At 36.4% G+C, this 18442-nt stretch overlaps 1 protein-coding gene across 1 annotated transcript; it reads left to right on the top strand.

Annotated features, from left to right (window-relative positions):
• Positions 1-408: 408 nt before the first annotated feature.
• LOC149186206 (pyridoxal reductase, chloroplastic-like) lies at positions 409-2227 on the top strand. The gene has a single exon (XM_089410926.1). It carries the CDS (start codon positions 501-503, stop codon positions 1764-1766), a length of 1266 nt encoding a protein of 421 aa, XP_089267052.1. The 5' UTR covers positions 409-500; the 3' UTR covers positions 1767-2227.
• Positions 2228-18442: the final 16215 nt, after the last annotated feature.

The following is an 18442-nucleotide window of genomic DNA, read 5'->3' as shown; positions in this document are numbered from 1 at the left end:
AAGCCATGGCCTTAAGCTTGCAGAGAACGTCTCGACCTGTGCACCAGAGTAATGGCGCCTGCAGGTTGACGGTGGTTCGCCATAAATTACCTTGGATGGGAACGCGGGTGGCCATGTGGCTTAGCCGCCTGCCGTCCCCCTATCTAATCCTTATTAAATTCATCTTAATCACCCACATCCGAGGGACTAATAATAATAATAATAAATTTAATATAATAATTATGATTTGTTTGATTAAATCTAAATAAACTTTTTTTCATTTTATCAAATCTATCTGTTCACCTTTTGAACAATGGCTCATATTAATCCACTACCCTATCTTTCATTTATGGAAGGTTGGCATACGTCGGGCCACGTGGTTTCTTATTATCTGGCCACACCGTTAACCTTCTCCTCCTTACTGAACGTCCTCCCTTCAACCAATTTCTTCCTTATGGCACATATCGATGGGCACCCACTATCAGTAAATTCAATCCTACGATCATCGCTCCTCACTGCAAATGGGGATCACAAGTGTTGCCTCAACATCATTCTTTCCAACACTTCCACTCCTCCCCAGAAGCTCAGGACACCTTCATGGCACTCATTCACTGTTCCTCATCACCAGAAATACACCGAGGAATCACACACTTCCCAGTTTTCTCTTTGGGAAAGAATCAGCCCATCATTTCATAACAAGAACAGCTTGCCAGGCTAGTGCATCACCATCTGCTTCTTCAGGGTCAACTACAGCTGTTCAAACAGTGCAATTCAATGATGATTCCCCAACCAGATTCGCCCCACTCATAAATGGCTGTTGGACATTAGCAGGGGGACATGGCAGGATCGTGGAAAAGGAAATAATTTCTGTTATGGAAAGGTACTCATCTAGAGGCCTCACTACATTCGACACAGCAGATATCTATGGCCCAAGTGAAGAAACCCTGGGCAAATTCAGAGAGCAGTGGGAGAAAGAAAGAACAGAGCAAGGGTTTCCAGAGGTTCAGATTTTCACAAAATATGTACCCAATATTTTCCAAGGCACTGTTTCTCCTTTCTCTGTAGAGCAGAGTATTAGGCGATCCCTGCGTGCTCTCAGAGTGGAGAAACTGGACCTTGTGCAGCTACATTGGTGGGATTATAATATTCCAGGAATGTTAGACACTGCACTGACTCTCACAGAGCTTCGTGAGAAAGGGCTGATTACAAGCGTTGGGACTACTAATATGAATACAGAGGCCCTGTCAAAGATTGTGGACGCTGGCGTTCCAGTTGTGTGCAATCAGGTTCAGTTCTCTGTTCTTGATCCTCGGCCTCTGGCACAGATGGTTCCCTTTTGCAAAAAAAATGGTATCAAATTATTCACGTATGGTTCCATTGCTGGAGGGCTTCTTTCAGATAAGTATTGGAATGGAGGGAAGAAGGGTATTCTTGCAAAACTGAAGGTCTCCAATAATGTCCTTCTCAACACATCCAGCCTGAAAATGTATTGGAATATTGTTAGGGTAGCAGGGGGTGAGTTGTACTGGAAGAAATTACTGGAAGTGTTGGCAGAGATTGCTTGTAAACATTCAACCACCATTTCCAGTGTTGCGTTAAAGTGGGTGATGCAGCAAGGGCCTGTGCATCCCATTGTTGGAATTCGAAATGCCAATCATCTAGATGAAAATTTGAAGGTTTTTGGGTTTTTGTTGGACGAATTTGACATGAAGAAAATAGAGGAGGTTCAGAGGAGGGAGAGCACAGGTCCTGTTGGTGACTGCTATGATATGGAGAGACCCTTGTGATTGAATTTGAGGGGAAAAAACTGCAAGTTTCTTTTGACCTAAATGCAGTACAACCCTGGAGCTTGCTGAGGTATGCTGTTTACCAGTAGAGAATTACAGCCCTGGAAACTTGAGAATGACTGCGTTTTGTTGTTTTTCTTAACGATTTCTTTTCTTCTGAATTTCTTAAGTACAACGTCAAATAGATTTTTAGCACGTCTGATTAAAACATAGTATTCTTTCTTTAGTTATCCTCGCAACAGTCTATCTTATATTCTATTTTAAGAGATGATTTGTGTTACAGTTTCTGACCAGATAAACATTGTTGTTGTTCTCTTCCATGTCTTGCTCTTTGTTTTCCATCATTATATCCCTGTGCTCAAAGCTCAATAACTAATTCCACTGCACATATCCGGATCAATCGATCAATTTCAGCTATTACTCTATTTTAATTTTACAATCTAAATGGTTTTTTAGCATTATTTTTAGCTAATTTTGATAGAAATTTGGTTGAGATATATTAGAATCTATTTTAATTTCACAATCTAAATGGTTTTTTAGCATTATTTTTAGTTAATTATGTTAGAAATTTGGTTGAGATGTATTAGAATCACAAGTTTGAGTTATGAAATCTACACAATCAAAAATACTTAAAGATTTTCCAAATTCAGAATTCATTCTAAAATACATTTTAAAAAACCACAATTTCACCAAATAATTATGTTTTGCTTCACTTTAAGCTAATTATTAACATGCCATCATCTTTCACCATTGAATATTGAATCATAAGAAAGTAGATTATATATATATATATATATATATATATAACTATTCAAATCTATACAATCAGAATGGTTTTTGAAATTTTTTAGGATGTTGAATTCATTTATGCACTATAAAAGACATTTAAAAAAACTACAATTTCACCAAATAATTATATTTGGTTGGATTTTAGTTAATAATTAACATGTCACCATCTTTCACAATTGACAATTAAATCATAATAAAATAGATAATAATTATTAAGCTCACTAGCAAAAATTTGAACTTAGGTTAAACTCATCAAGTCACCGCAAAAATTTTAACCTGGTTTAACATCATCAAGTCACTAGCAAAAATTTGAACGTGGGTGAAGCCATTTTGCTAACCACTCAATCGACACTCTATAATTAATTTTAAGTAAGTTCATGATTGATAAAAGTAAAAGTGAAATTTGATATTGGCTTCATCCAATTTTTTTAATGTCAACCAGTATCAGTGAATATTGTAAATATTGTAAAAGTCTCAATGATCAAAGAAGAAACAACAAGAGAATGTACAAGTCTCAATGATCAAAGAAGAAACAACAAGAGAATGTACAATGAGTGACAGGGAATGCTGATGCTACACATTATTGTACAAAATGTCAACTCAGTTTATTGTCTTCAAGGTACTATTTGGACGCCATTGCATGCATCATTTGTGCTCTGGAAGATCTGGATAGGGTTGAGATGAAAAGTAATACCGCTCTTGAAGAACCTATCAAGAGATATAATAATAGTGATTCTAAACTCCATTATGCATGATAAAAAAATCAAAGATCCCTTGTAGAGTTTAAAGGAATTTAAAAGGCAACTTTGCACTTTGCATTGGTCTTCATGGAATGAATTTGATTGGTTCAAGGTGTTATTAGTGAGATATATCGCCATTTCCCAAGTTATGAGGTGTTAACTAAAGATTTATGCTTGGAAAGTAGATTGACATTATATTAATGTAGATTTATGTTATATTAAAAGGATCAAATTTGTTGAGGTGAAAACATTTTTTATAATATAAAATTTGAAAAAAAAATTGTATCTTGAGAATTGATGCTTGATAAATATGGAGTTAATATGGATTTACATTGGTTTTATATACACACACAAACTGTATTAACTCCATGTTGAGCATAGAAAGGATTACATATGTCCTTCAATAATTATTAGGATTACATATGTCCTTCAATAATTATTAGGTGGACGATACGGATTTAACCTTCATAGAACATTCTAGAATATTTATAGTAGTATACACAAATCAGAGGTTGACATTTATCTCCAAAGTAGTTATTCCATTTTTTTCTCTTTTAATTAAATTGACATTTTTAAAAAGTCATATGAATAAGTGTAATATGAAATAACTTATGTTTTTTTGGGCATGTGGTATTGATAAACCATGGTAGTGACACATGGATATTATAACAAAATTTATTTAGAGACTAAAAATATCCAAAATAAAATGGGGGTAAGTTAATAATCTTGTTCCATGTGTTTTTTGGTAGATGTATTTATGTTTGACTTATTTATTAATTATTTTTATAATGAATAATAACAATAATAATTTAAAATAAAGTTATAATTTTGTTAGTGAGATGTATCACGAAGTAATTGTTTTGATATTTATTATGGATTCATGCCTAGCTGCACTACTGTATGTATATGTATCATATACCAACTTTATACTAATCATGAAAAGAAGTATATGTATCATATACCAACTTTATACTAATCATGAAAAGAAGTATATGTATCATATACCAACTTTATACTAAACATGAAAAGAAGTATATATCTCTTTCATTTTGATTAAGGCACCAATAAAATGTTCTAGCAACATAATTATTTATGACATTGTAATTTTTCATTTTAAAATTGCATTTTGAATGCATAAATAGATTTTTGAATATTTTATGCTGTATCTATATATTATTGAAATGTTTTACTTAACTCTATATATTATTGAAATATTTTACTTAACTAGACATATTGAAATATTATATTTATGATTTATATTGATCTTTTTTTTGTATTAATATTTTCTCAATGCCATGTATCTACTTCATATTAAGAATTAAATGAATTATACATTTTAATGAAAATGGTTTTTTTTAGGTTAAATTACTTTATCTCTTTAACAAGTTGATATAAAATTAAAAAATTATGTTGTTGAATAGAGGTATCAAAAAAATTCATTTATAATCTAGAGAGAAATATTATTTTGTTATTAATATTTTCTTTAACTACCACATGTCAACTCTATGTTAAGTACAAGGGAATTACATCTCCTTGATCCTAGGTTGTAATATCAATTAAGAACTAAATATGAATATTTATTATTGAATTGATGATGAACCACACTGGTTGGTTCGAAACGCGTCAACAAAGGTCTTTCCTCATGTGATTTTCGCCAAAGTTCTGCTTACAACATGAATATTTATTTTTAATTTTTATATATCTAACAATGTTTATCTATTTAGTGAATTATTATTTTAATTTTAATTTTAAAAGGGACACGTGTCAACTCTAAGTTGAGCATGGAAGGAATTACACCTCCTTTGTACTGGGTTGTAGAATGTGCCTCTCGACACAACCACACATAGATGCCACCATTAATCTTGTTGTATAAGTCAATGTTTCATTGTTACCTTCTTGGGAAGAAATAGGTTGACTTACCTTGCAACCCTTAGACATGTGTATTTGAGGTTGTTTAGTGTATTATTTTTTTAAATAATGCAAAATAGATACATAAAGTTGCAATTATGTTTTGTTGCACTTTTTAATGGGAAAAAAAAAAAGGTTTGGAACTTGTATGGGGCATGATGGGCTAGACCTTGAAAACTAGACAAATGGGTTGGGCTGTAAAATATGTTTTTGTGTTAAAGTGGTATAACAATTTTGACCCCTTATAGTACTAGTTGAAAGTTTTCTATCAAAAAATGAACATTCCAAACTGAGTTTATATGTGAAAGGTGTCCCTAGCAAGGTAAATATGGATTATTTCTTTAGGTGCATAAACGACATAATCTCCCCAATGAACCCTCTTTAGTAAGAAATGAAATTTCCTACAAACTTCTAGAAACATCGAAAAATTCTAGAACCCTAACCTTAATGACTAAGAAAGGGTGTTGAAACCCTAGTTGAAAGGAGGGAGAAGGATTTAGCTCTTATTATGGTTTTGATGTTATTTGACAAAACACTCGCTAATAGGTGTGGAGAGATCACAAATCATAAGAGAAATGGGAATTTGTTGGGCATTGTAGCATACCATAGTGTCTCATAGCTCCATGGTGAGCAAAATTATCTCTATATTTTGCATTGTACTCTCTTATTTAAGAAGAAAGGTACATTCCCTCATTCCATTAGGGTTTTTTACCATACAAGTTTCTCCAAGGTAAATATTGTGTTCATGGTATTCGATTATAAATCTATGTTATATTTATATGTTCTAATGATAGTCCAAATAATGCATATGGATTGCTTCCTTTTTCTGTTAAATATATGAAAATATTTCACACAATCAAGCATAAGCTTAGTATAATGGAAATAAGTTTAAGATTCATTATGATGAGCTCACCATTGAAATATCTAAGGTAGGTTACAAGCAATTTTCTTTAGGCATTTGCATAGCGTAAGTCTAGTGTACGCTTAATTGGTTCGAGAAGTCTAAATTCAAGAGAGAAATGTGTCTCATGGATCCAAAGATCAACACAACAAGTGAAAAGACGTAGTCACAAGCCTGGGATATGTAAGGTGAGCATGGGGAAAACCTAGTGATAAGGGGAAATTAAGATTTTCATGGTTGGAATCTCAAGTTGCCAATTTTTCCAAGGGGCATCCAAGGACAAGAATAAGGTGTGAAGCCCTGTTTGTGATAGTTGACAATGTTAGTAAGATGTATCTTAATATTTTGTAAAAAAACCATCGAAGTAACAAAATAAACAAATTTGTTTTTTTAAAAGGTCACCGATTCAATTTGGGATACCATGAAGCATCATCTCATCTCTAATAGAGATACCATATTACATTTTAGACTTCATTGTGAGAGAAATTGGAAACCAAATTAAATAAATATAAAACCTTTTAATCCCTATTAGATAGATAGAAGTAATGAACATAATTTTAATTCAATATTTAAGAAGTTACAATCAAGAGCATCTAAAGACTTGCAATAAGAACTTGATTTATATTTAATACTTTTATAATAGAGATTTCCACATTTCCACTTTCACCTTTAATATAAAAAGTGTGAATGAAATCAACCTCGAAAAAAAATAAAAATAATAATAATAATGCATATCCCAAAATAACAAGTTAATAATATTTTTTAAGAAATAATGATTACATGCATAAACATCAAATATCAAATTTAGAATGCCTACAACATAATTTCCTAACTGGTTTCCTCCATTTCATCACCGAGAGGGGATTTTTTGCACAATGTATTTGTTCAAAGACCATTGGCTATCTAATACCAATGCAATAAAGCATATATTTGCAAAAAAAATCTATTAGTTAACATAAATTTTTTTAGCAAAAGCAAATCTGCAACATAACACAAAATTTTCATGTAATAGGATAATAAAATTTGACTCACTGAGGTTTTCTAAAATAGAAAAATCGTTGAGCCTGAACAATAAAACGTTACGAAGGATATACAATATGCATGCACGCACTATTGTTTTATTTTTAATTTCTTCTCATCAAATAAAGGTCTTGCCTTTCACCCTCATTATGTTGGAAAAGCAGCTATGAAAATAAGTTGTCCATCTAGTGTTGTAAATATCCAACGGTAGTGTCTTAAATTCTCTTAATCTCATCAATGGATTGGGGTTGACCATGGAATGGCATGTAATTCTCCATGGGCTTGCTCTTACTGCATCATAATCCACGACTATTGTCGTTGTAACAATGTCACAAATTTCACATTCAAACCCAATAAAGGCAAAACACATGGACTAGTGTCCAGGGTTGGCTACATCATCCTACATCATCCTAGGTTATTTTTCAATAAAACTTGTAGTCCACAAACCCTGACTCCAAATCAAGGAATGGAAGATCTTGATTCAACTAGATCTCCCATTATAAAACGAATTACATCTTTAAATGAATAAGACAACTAAACCAAATATATAAGCATAGATGCACTTATGGCATGGCATACTTTCTACCCACCATTCTCTCTGTTAGTGTGATAAACGCGTTAAGTTAGGCTAGAGTATGTAGTAAGAAAAGATTGGTGTCGTCTATGTCACACAGTTTGGGTTCGAATTTGAGTTCAACAATGTTGGTATGATAAACGCGTCAAGTTAGGCTAGAGTATGTAGTAAGAAAAGATTGGTGTCATCTATGTCACACAGTTTGGGTTCGAATTTGAGTTCGACAATGATTAAGTTCGATTCAAATTTGAATTTTCTGCGATTAGTAAATATATATATCAAAATCAATCAATAAACACATATGAGTAAGAATTATGATTAATAAACATACATGAATAACTTAATCATAGTAACATATAATTGTCAATGATATTAGTTAAATATAAACTTACACCATAGTAGTTTGCAAATGCAAAAAAAAATGACATAAATTTTAATCTTCAAAATTTAAAAGAATGCCTATAATGTCAAATACTTGTAATCTCTGAAAAAATCACAAAATTAAAACATACAAATTACGATACAACTATATTGTAAAATTATGGAGAACATATTTAAGTTTCAACATTTTAAAAAAGAAGTCAATAATGTCAAGTAGTTATAATCCAGAAGTGCAAACCTCATCTTTTTTTTTTTTTTTTTTATCAAATTCAGCTTTAGTTTTGATTTGAGTTTCAAATTCGATTAGGTTCGAATTCAATCAGGTTCGACCTTCGAGTTCAAATTTAAGGTTTGGTGAACCTAAATGAATCTGATTTTTTTTTGGGGTTCGCCGAATTCCGAACCTCCAGTTTCAAATTCGGTGAACCCTGTGACATTGGGTGTCATTAATGTTAGAATATTTGGTTTAAATGTGAATAAGTTCCATGAAAGATTCTCAATTATCACTTGTAATGTGGATTCATACCTTCTAGATAATGGGAGGTAGAATGCAACATACCTTCACTAGGAGACTTGGAAGTAAGATAATGATAAATATCCAACACCATACTAGCTTTTCCCTTTCTAGGTTGCGATCAAGATGATATTCCATTTGATCTAGTTGAATAAGTGATTAGGCAATTCATAACATACCTTCTTTTATGAGAATTGACTAGTGCATGAAGGCCACCTTTCTCTATGCTCAAATTGATGGGATTCAACTATTTTATGGTTGCCACAGGTGGATGCTAATTCTATTATCAAAAGCACAATAACGAGTTGATATGCATGCCCACCTAAGTCAAACAAGAACTAGTGCATTTGTTCATCGAATCATTGATCACATGACAAATTGCTATTCAATTTGAATTTAGAGTTCCTACATTGTGAGATCAAGAGGCCAACCTAGACATCAAGAGAATAAGAAATCTACTTCCCAAGGCTTATCAATGATATCATGGAATTTGAGCACATGGATATTTGTCAAGAAATAGAGAAAATGTTGATAGAAAAGCATGGTGGGAGTTTGTAATGGAGAAATTCTAAGCCTCCTCATAATGCTCTAGAAAAGTATATAATTATTGTTGCCCTCAAAAAATATCTATAGCACTTGATTATCCACATATGATTTTCATTGTGATATATGTTTGTGTTTTTATGTCGCTGGCTCCTATATTTCTTGTTTGTTTGTTTGTTGAAAAAATATAGTTTGCATGAGTGCAAAGAGAGTGTTGACCAATTTTTACACATGTAGCATGCATCACCATACATATTCATTGTATGTGTGAACGTAGTGACATTGGTATGTGTTGTTCCCTCATTTCTCTGCCTATTGCTTTGGATCATAGGTGATACATGGAAGATTATTCTCCACATATTCAAATAGTCGTGAGCATATGTTGATTGTAGATTCCAAAATCTAGTTGCAATGAAGCAAATTTAATAGTTCAATTTGCTCCATGTTTGTCGTGGGCATATAATTTGCAATCAACATAAGGATGCCCTTCAAATAGCGAGAGGGAGAAGATTAGTTTTTATATTCAAGTTCACTAACGCACATGAATTACATTAGTTAAGAGTGATAGTGAGAGGAGTGGAGTCCTTGCTTTTAAATTAACTAAAAAAAATAAGAAATGACTCGCCACCTTTTCATACTCTAGTTGAAGCAACCTTGTTTATTAATTCCTTGACCAATGAGTGATAAATTTAGCACGAGTGTCTTTAGACATGTGATTTTATTAATCAATGAAAAAACTTACATAATAGGTGTGAGGCATAGCATATATATAACCTATCTAATTCATCTCAATATGCCATGTGTCCTTGATCAACAACTCAAGGATGATCACTATGACAAGGATGTGACAAGGCCTGTCCATCTTCTAAGGAATACAACACTTCTAGAATAACTTTATTATTCTAAGAAAATTACATATCTAGAGTCACTTTATTGTTCCATGAAAAACACCTAACTAAATAAACTTTAGGATTATGAGGTTAACACCCCCCACCCTTTAATCCAAAAGTTTATGTTCACAAATCGCAATTTTTTCCTTAGAGTTGGTGAATTTTATTTTTCCCAATGACTTGGTGAAAATGTTTGAAGTTTGATCTTCAGATGGACATTATTATGGCTTGATGATGTTGTTGTTGATGAATGTTATTATGAAGTGATACTTGGTTGACACGCTTGGTATTATTATGAAATGTTAGATTCTTGGCCATTTTTATCACTGATTGTTTATAAATGAATAATTTAGTTTGTGTTTTCTGAATAGCACCAAGCTCTTGCAAAATTATTTGTATCTAGGCAATTTCACATTTTGCTTCTTAAGTTGAAATGTATTATGCCTCTGCTGAAGAATCTACCATTGTTACCTGCTTATTGTTGAACCCATATTCATTAAATAACCCAATATTGATGTTCTATCATCAATACCATTTGCAAAATCTGCATCTCAATATGGAACAAGTGTAAAGTACTTCTTCTTCTTATATAGAACCCCAAAATCCTTTGTTCCCTGTATGTAACCTAAGGACCCATTTTTTTTCATATAAATGACTTGCGTGAATTAAAAAAGAATGGTAATTGCATATGGAAAATTTGGGCAAGTAGTTGTCAAGTAAATGAGGCTTCCAATCAATTGTCTATAGCTTGTGTTGTTTAGCAATTCCCTGTCAAATTTTGAAAGTTCTAAGTTTTGTTCAATAGGAATAAGAGAGGGTTTATATTCTTCCATGCCAAAATTCTTCAACAATTCTATGACATTCTTGGTTAGACTAATGAAGATTTGATTATTTTGTTGTGTAACATCTACTCCAAGATATTAATGAAGTGGCCCCAAGTATGTCATTTGAGTCCCTTTTGAAGTACTTGTTTTACCTACTTGATGTGATCTTCATGATTTCCTATAATGTTTAAGTCATCAACATACATAACAATAATAACCAAGTTTTAACCTTTCAAATTGAATACAAAGTATCATCATACTCGTTGTGATGAAAACCACCATGCCTGAGGTATTCATCCATTTTGGCATACATGCTTTGGGTGTCTGTATCAAGCCATATAAATCTACAAATTGTATGCTCTTACCCTTCAAATTCAAATCCCGAGGGTTGAGGCATGTAGACTTCTCCTTTCAAATCACCATTAAAAAAACACTTACATCCATTTGATGAAGTGTTTGATCATATTATGTAGCCAAATTTATCACCATCTTGATTGTGTTCCACTTTGTTGTTGGGGAAAACATTTCTTCATCCTCAATCCCTTGTTTTTGAGCAAAAGTATTTACCTACAAGCCTTACTTTGTACTTATCCACTTAATCATTTACTTTATACTTAGCTTACTAAATCCATTTGTTGTTGATGGGTTTAACATTAGTTCGACAATAATAAGTTTTCATGTTCCATTTGCAATTACTGGATTATATTCATCCACCATGGCTTGTTGTCATTATTTATGCTTCATCACTTCTACAAAAGTTGCAGTTCAATTTAATAATGAGTGACTAAGTCAAAATTCGATTGAAATGCACTTCTAGTCCATGTTTTGTTTATCTTCATGAACATGTTTTATTAGTTGTGTGAATAATTTTGGTATGCTATGTTGTCCCTATGGTGAAGTTGTTGTATTAGGTCTATCATGTGTTGAAGAATCATCATCTAAAGAGAGGTTATCTAACTCATGAATATTCGTATTGGGGCTAAGTATTTCTCAATCTTGTTTGACTTTCTTTCAGAAATTAATTTTTTTACTCTATTCTCCAAGTTACGAAGGAGTTTATCAAGCTCTTGCACTATTTGACTTTTTGTCTCGTCAAAGACAACACCCCAACTAATAACAAATTTCCCATTAGATAACAACATATATCGTTTATTTTTATATGAATAGCCAAGAACAATGTATTTCATAATGTGATTTCTAGCTTAGTCCTTTTTTCCTTAGGAACTAAGGTTTAGCAATGATCCGGATTTAAACAGGAACGCGATAAATTACAGAGATAACCATATACACAAAGATGCAGTGGAAATAATACTTCATTTCATTAATGGAAAATACTGAAATATGCTTACAACCAGAAATGGAAATAAACCAGCTAGGGCGATGGTAGCTTATCTCTGAGAAGAGATGTGGCAGCTACATGCCTCTGAACTGTTCTGAACTGTGTTACAATGAGGCTCGAAGGCCTATTTATTGTTGAGAAACAATGGAAAACCCTTCACATCCCGAAACCTAACCCTAGAAGATGAAACGCCAAATTGTGGGCCCCGTTTGGGTAAATTGGTACATCAATTTCCCGGGGTCGTAACTTTGGCATACGATCTCCGTTTGACGCGTACGATAGCTCGTTAGAAAGATCTATCCGAGTACTACCACTTTGGGAGGCAACATGGTCCATGGACCCATGTTGCCCCAGATTCCCAAAAAAAATGTCGTTTAGGGCCTCAAAACGGCTCCGGAAGTTCAGGACCCGAAAAACTGCTAAAAATAGTAAACTGTGCTACAATTTAGGAAACTGAAAAAGCTGAAAGAGACAGTTGTGGGGGTCCAAATGGGATAGGTGGGTGGCCACCACATCCACCTAGATCATTCCTCCCCCCTTAGGAAGCAATGGTCCCCATTGCGTTGAGTTCCTCCATCTGCTGAACTTGTCCTGCAATCTCTGATGTGTCCAGTAATGGTGGGAAGCATGGTCGACGATGGTCCATATTGAACACTTGGTGCAGGCAAAGGAATGGAGGATGTGCTCCAAAGCATTGTTCCCCACAGCCTTGGTACTACTGTAAGGACAATTTCGGAGTGGTCTGAGCTTTTGATGGGTTCTAGTAAGGCGTTCCCTCTGCAGATGCAACCAGACTTTGTTGCCCACCTGAAACTTGTGTGGTATCTTTGTGGGTGAGGAGAAGTTGTTCCTGTGTTCTGTTATGACTGTATCCCTTTGTTGCTGCTGCTGCATGGAGGAACCCTTTGCAGGGGTCATGGAGGTAGCAACGATCTTCCCCTTACTTTGGGAGTGAACCAGACAGATAAATTTCCTGGTCTGTGAGATGAGCTTGCTGCCTTTCTTAGCAGTGATCAAAGATGTGGTAGTAGGTGGGGCTACCTCTGGTATCCTGTATAATGAATTACTCAAAGAAATAATGACAGCACGAGGCCTTGACTCATACACAGCATGTCGCCTCCACAAGTATGGCTGGCCTAATAATACATCACAAACATCCAGAGGTGTAACATCACACAATACCTCATCTGTGAAGGGCTTGATGTTGTAGGGAAGGCGGCACTGCTGGCGAACTTTCAGATCTCGTCCTTCGTGAAGCCACCCGATATTGTACGGCTGCAGGTGCGGTGTAGTCGGTAGGCCCAACCGCTTCACGACCTCTGCTGAAATGAGGTTCTTTTGGCTGCCACTGTCGACAATGAATTGCAGCGGCGAACCCTTCACCCACATCTGTGAGTGGAAAAGACGCTCCCCCTCTTCTGGATCTGCAGGTTCATTCTTCTGGATCTTGGCAGTGGCAACAGTGGCGCTGGGATCCACATCAATGATCTGCTTCCCTTTGCCATTCCCCTTGTCAGGTTTTGGCTCAGGGTCGGAACATGCATCTGATTCGGAAGCCTTTAACTCGGCCACCAGCGACTGCTTGGTCCGACACTCACTTGTGTTATGAGTGGGACTCTTGTGAAACTCACACCACTTTCCTGTGTCCTTCTTCGGCTTCGTGGTGTTGTTCTTTTCTTGCGGCTTCGACGGGTTGTCTTGGGTCACCCCGCCTTGGCTTTGTCCTTTGGGCTTCGGATTTGCAGATCCAAAGTCTCGCTTCTTCTGTTTGAACTTTTGCTCGATTTTGACAGTGTATCGATATGCTGTGCCGAGTGAGGAGATGTTCAAGAATCCCATCTCTTCCTGGATGTATCTGTGTAGGCAGCCGCGGTATTTGAGTACCAGATGCAGCTCAGAATCTTTGATACCCAACTATGTGCGAAGGGTATGAAAAATGTTTGTGAACTCCGACACATCTTGGTCTCGTCCCTGCCGCAGTGTGGTCCATTTGATGTATTTGTCCTCATAGCTTCCGACAGGGTAGTACTGCTCCTTGATGGCATCCCGGAAGTCATTCCAAGTGGGTGCGGCTGAAAATAGTGAGCCTGTACTTTCATCCTTCTGCTCGCAGTAGGTTTCCCACCAGTCCTTGACGTGGGGGGCTGCTTTGAGAAGAGCGAAAACAATCTTTTCCCGACTTGAAAATTCATGAACAGAAAAATAACCCTCTAGCAGATTTAACCATTTATCTACGGCATCTACGTCTTTCTGACCCTCGAATATGGGGATTTCAAAATTAACTTGTACCTTAAAGGGCATGGCGTTTCCAGAGTAGCTGCTGGAAGCTGATGCGTCGCTTCTGGGTAGCCGCTGAAGGATCTGCGCAAAGCTATCCATCATCGCGTTCCTTTGCCGCTCGAGTGCTTCTTCGAGCAAGATTTTGATAGGATCTCCTGCCCCCTTGTCTTTCTTCTCATCCGCCATGGGAGGCCGTCGGGATTTGCGAGGCTGGTCTTGTAAAGGTTCGACCAGTTCAAGTCCTAACTCCTTATATCCCGACCTCGTTGGGGACATGCAAAGAAAAACAGAGAAAAAGCATACCGCTCTGATACCACTGATCCGGATTTAAACAGGAACGCAATAAATTACAGAGATAACCATATACACAAAGATGCAGCGGAAATAATACTTCATTTCATTAATTGAAAATACTGAAATATGCTTACAACCAGAAATGGAAATAAACCAGCTAGGGCGATGGTAGCTTATCTCTGAGAAGAGATGTGGTGGCTACACGCCTCTGAACTGTTCTGAATTGTGTTACAATGAGGCTCAAAGGCCTATTTATTGTTGAGAAACAATGGAAAACCCTTCACATCCCTAAACCTAACCCTAGAAGATGAAATGCCAAATTGTGGGCCCCGTTTGGGTAAATTGGTACATCAATTTCCCGGGGTCGTAACTTTGGCATCCGATCTCCGTTTGACGCGTATGATAGCTCGTTAGAAAGATCTATCCGGTATTACCACTTTGGGAGGCAACATGGGTCCATAGACCCATGTTGCCCCAGATTCCCAAAAAAACGTCGTTTAGGGCCTCAAAACGACTCCGGAAGTTCAGGACCCAAAAAACCGCTAAAAATAGTAAACTGTGCTACAATTTAGGAAACTGAAAAAGCTAAAAGAGACAGTTGTGGGGGTCCAAATGGGATAGGTGGGTGGCCACCAACATCCACCTAGATCAAGCAAGTGGAGCCAAAAACTCGAAGCTAATTAATTGAAGGCATAGTAACATACCAAGCTTCATATGGAATAATTTCATCTAAGGCCAATGTGGGTGTTCGATTATATAACTATTGTATGAAATGTTTCTACCTAATACTTTGTGCTCAACCCCTTGAAATGTAACATAGATCTTGCCATTTCCATTACAGTTTTTTCATTTTTTCTATGACTCCATTATGTTATGGAGTATAAGAATTGGTCAACTGCCTTTTTATTCATTTCTTCTAGAATGATCATTGAATTCAATTGTAGTGAATTCTCCTCCCATGATCTATTCTCTGTTGGAAATAATACTGAGAGGGGGGGGGGGTGAATCAGTATTATCAGATCAGATAAAACTTTTCAATTTCATACTCAGATTCATACACGCAGCTTCAGTTAAGTATATCAGCGTATATACGCGACTTCGTTAAGAGCAACTAGCGTACATGCAGTAATCTTATGATTCAGTTAGCTTATCTTCAGTAAATGCATCAGAACATTATTAACCATATTAACAGTAAACAGGTGCAGTATAACAGAACAGATCATCACACAAAAGCCACACACATGAACACCATGATATAAGGTGGAAACCCAATGTGGGTGAAAACCACCTGCTGCAAGTCGTCTCTATCTTTTCTTTAATAAGAAATTTCTTTTACAATGTACTGGTGCAGTCCTTTACCAGCACGCAGGCTACAACCTGCAGAGGGCTACAACCCTCTTAGCTCTTGTACTAGCCGATCCATTTACTAGTACGTAGGTGCCTACCTACAGAATGCTCCAACCTTTACTTGTTCTCCAACTGCTACTGAAAGGAGCTACAACCCCCTTTCTCTTGTACTGGCTGATATGTTTACCAGTACGTAGGTGCCGGCCTACGATCTACCCGGGACCACGTTTCATACATTTTGATACTGGATCCATAAGAAAATCAACATTGTAGTACAACCTGCATCATTGATCACTGAAACACTGAAACACTGTCAACAACACAGTCACCAGAACACAGAGCAGACACAGAACTCTGCAATAACCATCAGACCCATCTGCAACTTCAAATATCAAGCTTTACAATGTACACGCTACTTGGATGAACCCAACCTGCGTGTATACGCTCTTTTTCCAAGGCCAACCCGCGTACAGATCTAAAAATATTTCCTTATGACTTTGCAGCCGTACCAGACATCAATCATACTATAACACTTATAGAACATTATTTGTGTCAGTATGCAGATCTAGAATAAGCATAATCAACCATATAAAGATAGTTCATTTCAAACCATTTGATCCCGATCTCTCCTTAGATCTTGTTCTCCATCAACCGGTGAGATCTCTCCTTAGCTCAGATCAAGCAATGCATCGTCATCCCACAACCTGCATACTGGATCTAATACTTCATCAGATATTCAAGACATTTCAGATACATTTGCCTAATGATCTTCTTCTCCTTATATAGCCTTAGGCCTTGCTCAATACCACGGGCCAAAACCATAGTAACACAATACCATCAACTTCAAAACTAGGGATCAACACGTCCGTCGAGACATCATGGTCCAAAACCATAGGCACAACTTCCAAGGAATAATCGCCACGGACCAAAGATAAGTTTTCCACATACACGCTCTTTTACTGAAGCCAACCTGCGTGTACAAGCGACTTGGTATATAGCGAACCTGCGTATACGCGACTTGGTATATAGTGAACCTGCTTGTATACGCGACTTGGTATATAGTGAACCAGCGTGTATATATTTTTCTTCATACTTGTAGACTGATCATCAATTCCTTGCTGCTATCCTTCTGCACTATGATTTGTCATCAGTGTGATTTGCCATCAAGGACAACACTTGTCTCATAATGCCAACAATCTCCCCCTTTGGACTTGATGGCAAAGCTAACTTAGAACTATCATCTGATTCCTTTGAGTTGTCCTCCATCAGTCACATCTGACATCTCTTCTGAAGATTCATCCAGTTATACATAAGTGAGATATTCTTCTATGAGAGGGTTGCCATCAAGTACAACACATGCATCATAATGCCAACAATCTCCCCCTTTGGACTTGATGGCAAAGCTAACTTGTCACACTTAGAACTTGGTCTTCTTGTTCCTTTGAGCTGTCCTACATCCCATGCATTTAGTCACATCTGTAGTATGTAAGTGAGATATTCTTCTATGAGTGGGTTGCCATCAAGTACAACATATGCATCATAATGCCAACAATCTCCCCCTTTGGACTTGATGGCAACAACACCAAATCACTCTCCCCCTTTGACATCAAGGGCAAAGGGTGGACCAAGATATTCTCTTCCTTTGCTGAATCATTCCACTGTCCATACTCCCCCTGAGTACCTGCTGAAATCTCTGAATAATCTCCCCCTTTGTATATGCCAAGGTGTACCAATCTGTCCATGCTCCCTCTGAGTACATGCTGAATCTCTGTACTGCTGAAGTGTGTTGTTCATGCTCTTCCTGACTGTAGGCAAGATCTGCAAAAGATGTTCTTCAAGAAGAACATGACTCTATACATCATAAAAGACCTTCCTATCACCAAAGACTCATACATACATCCATTTCCCAACCATGTGGGGACATACTAGAATTGACTCATCCACCCAACCAAGTGGGGATACATCAAAAGTTTACACATGATAAGGCAAGAGCATTACATTTTCATCCCAGGCATAGTGGGAAAACCAACATAGGCCGTTACATGACCTTGACACCATAAAAGAGATAAAAGAGATACATGACATAGAGACAACAAATCTAGACCAAGACTTATGAAAGTCACCAATAACTGATATCGCCAGCATCTTGTCAATCACCATTCAGATCAGCAACCAAGAGATCCTTTTGTTCTCCCTCTGCCTTTGTTTCACCTGAAATCAACAACAACTTGTGAACTAGAACCAAAGGCTTCTAAGATAATGCCAACAATGCATCATTGGAAGATTATCTGCTCCCCCTGAACCTGTGCCAGATGGTCTCTGTCAGACCCAT

Source organism: Pinus tabuliformis, chromosome 3_1 (assembly GCF_031772625.1).
Source record: "Pinus tabuliformis cultivar Carrire ecotype Pingquan chromosome 3_1, CPIR1, whole genome shotgun sequence".
Classification (NCBI taxonomy): domain Eukaryota; kingdom Viridiplantae; phylum Streptophyta; class Pinopsida; order Pinales; family Pinaceae; genus Pinus; species Pinus tabuliformis.
The sequence above is the reverse complement of the archived record's forward strand: the minus strand, read 5'-3'. Positions and strand labels throughout refer to the sequence as shown.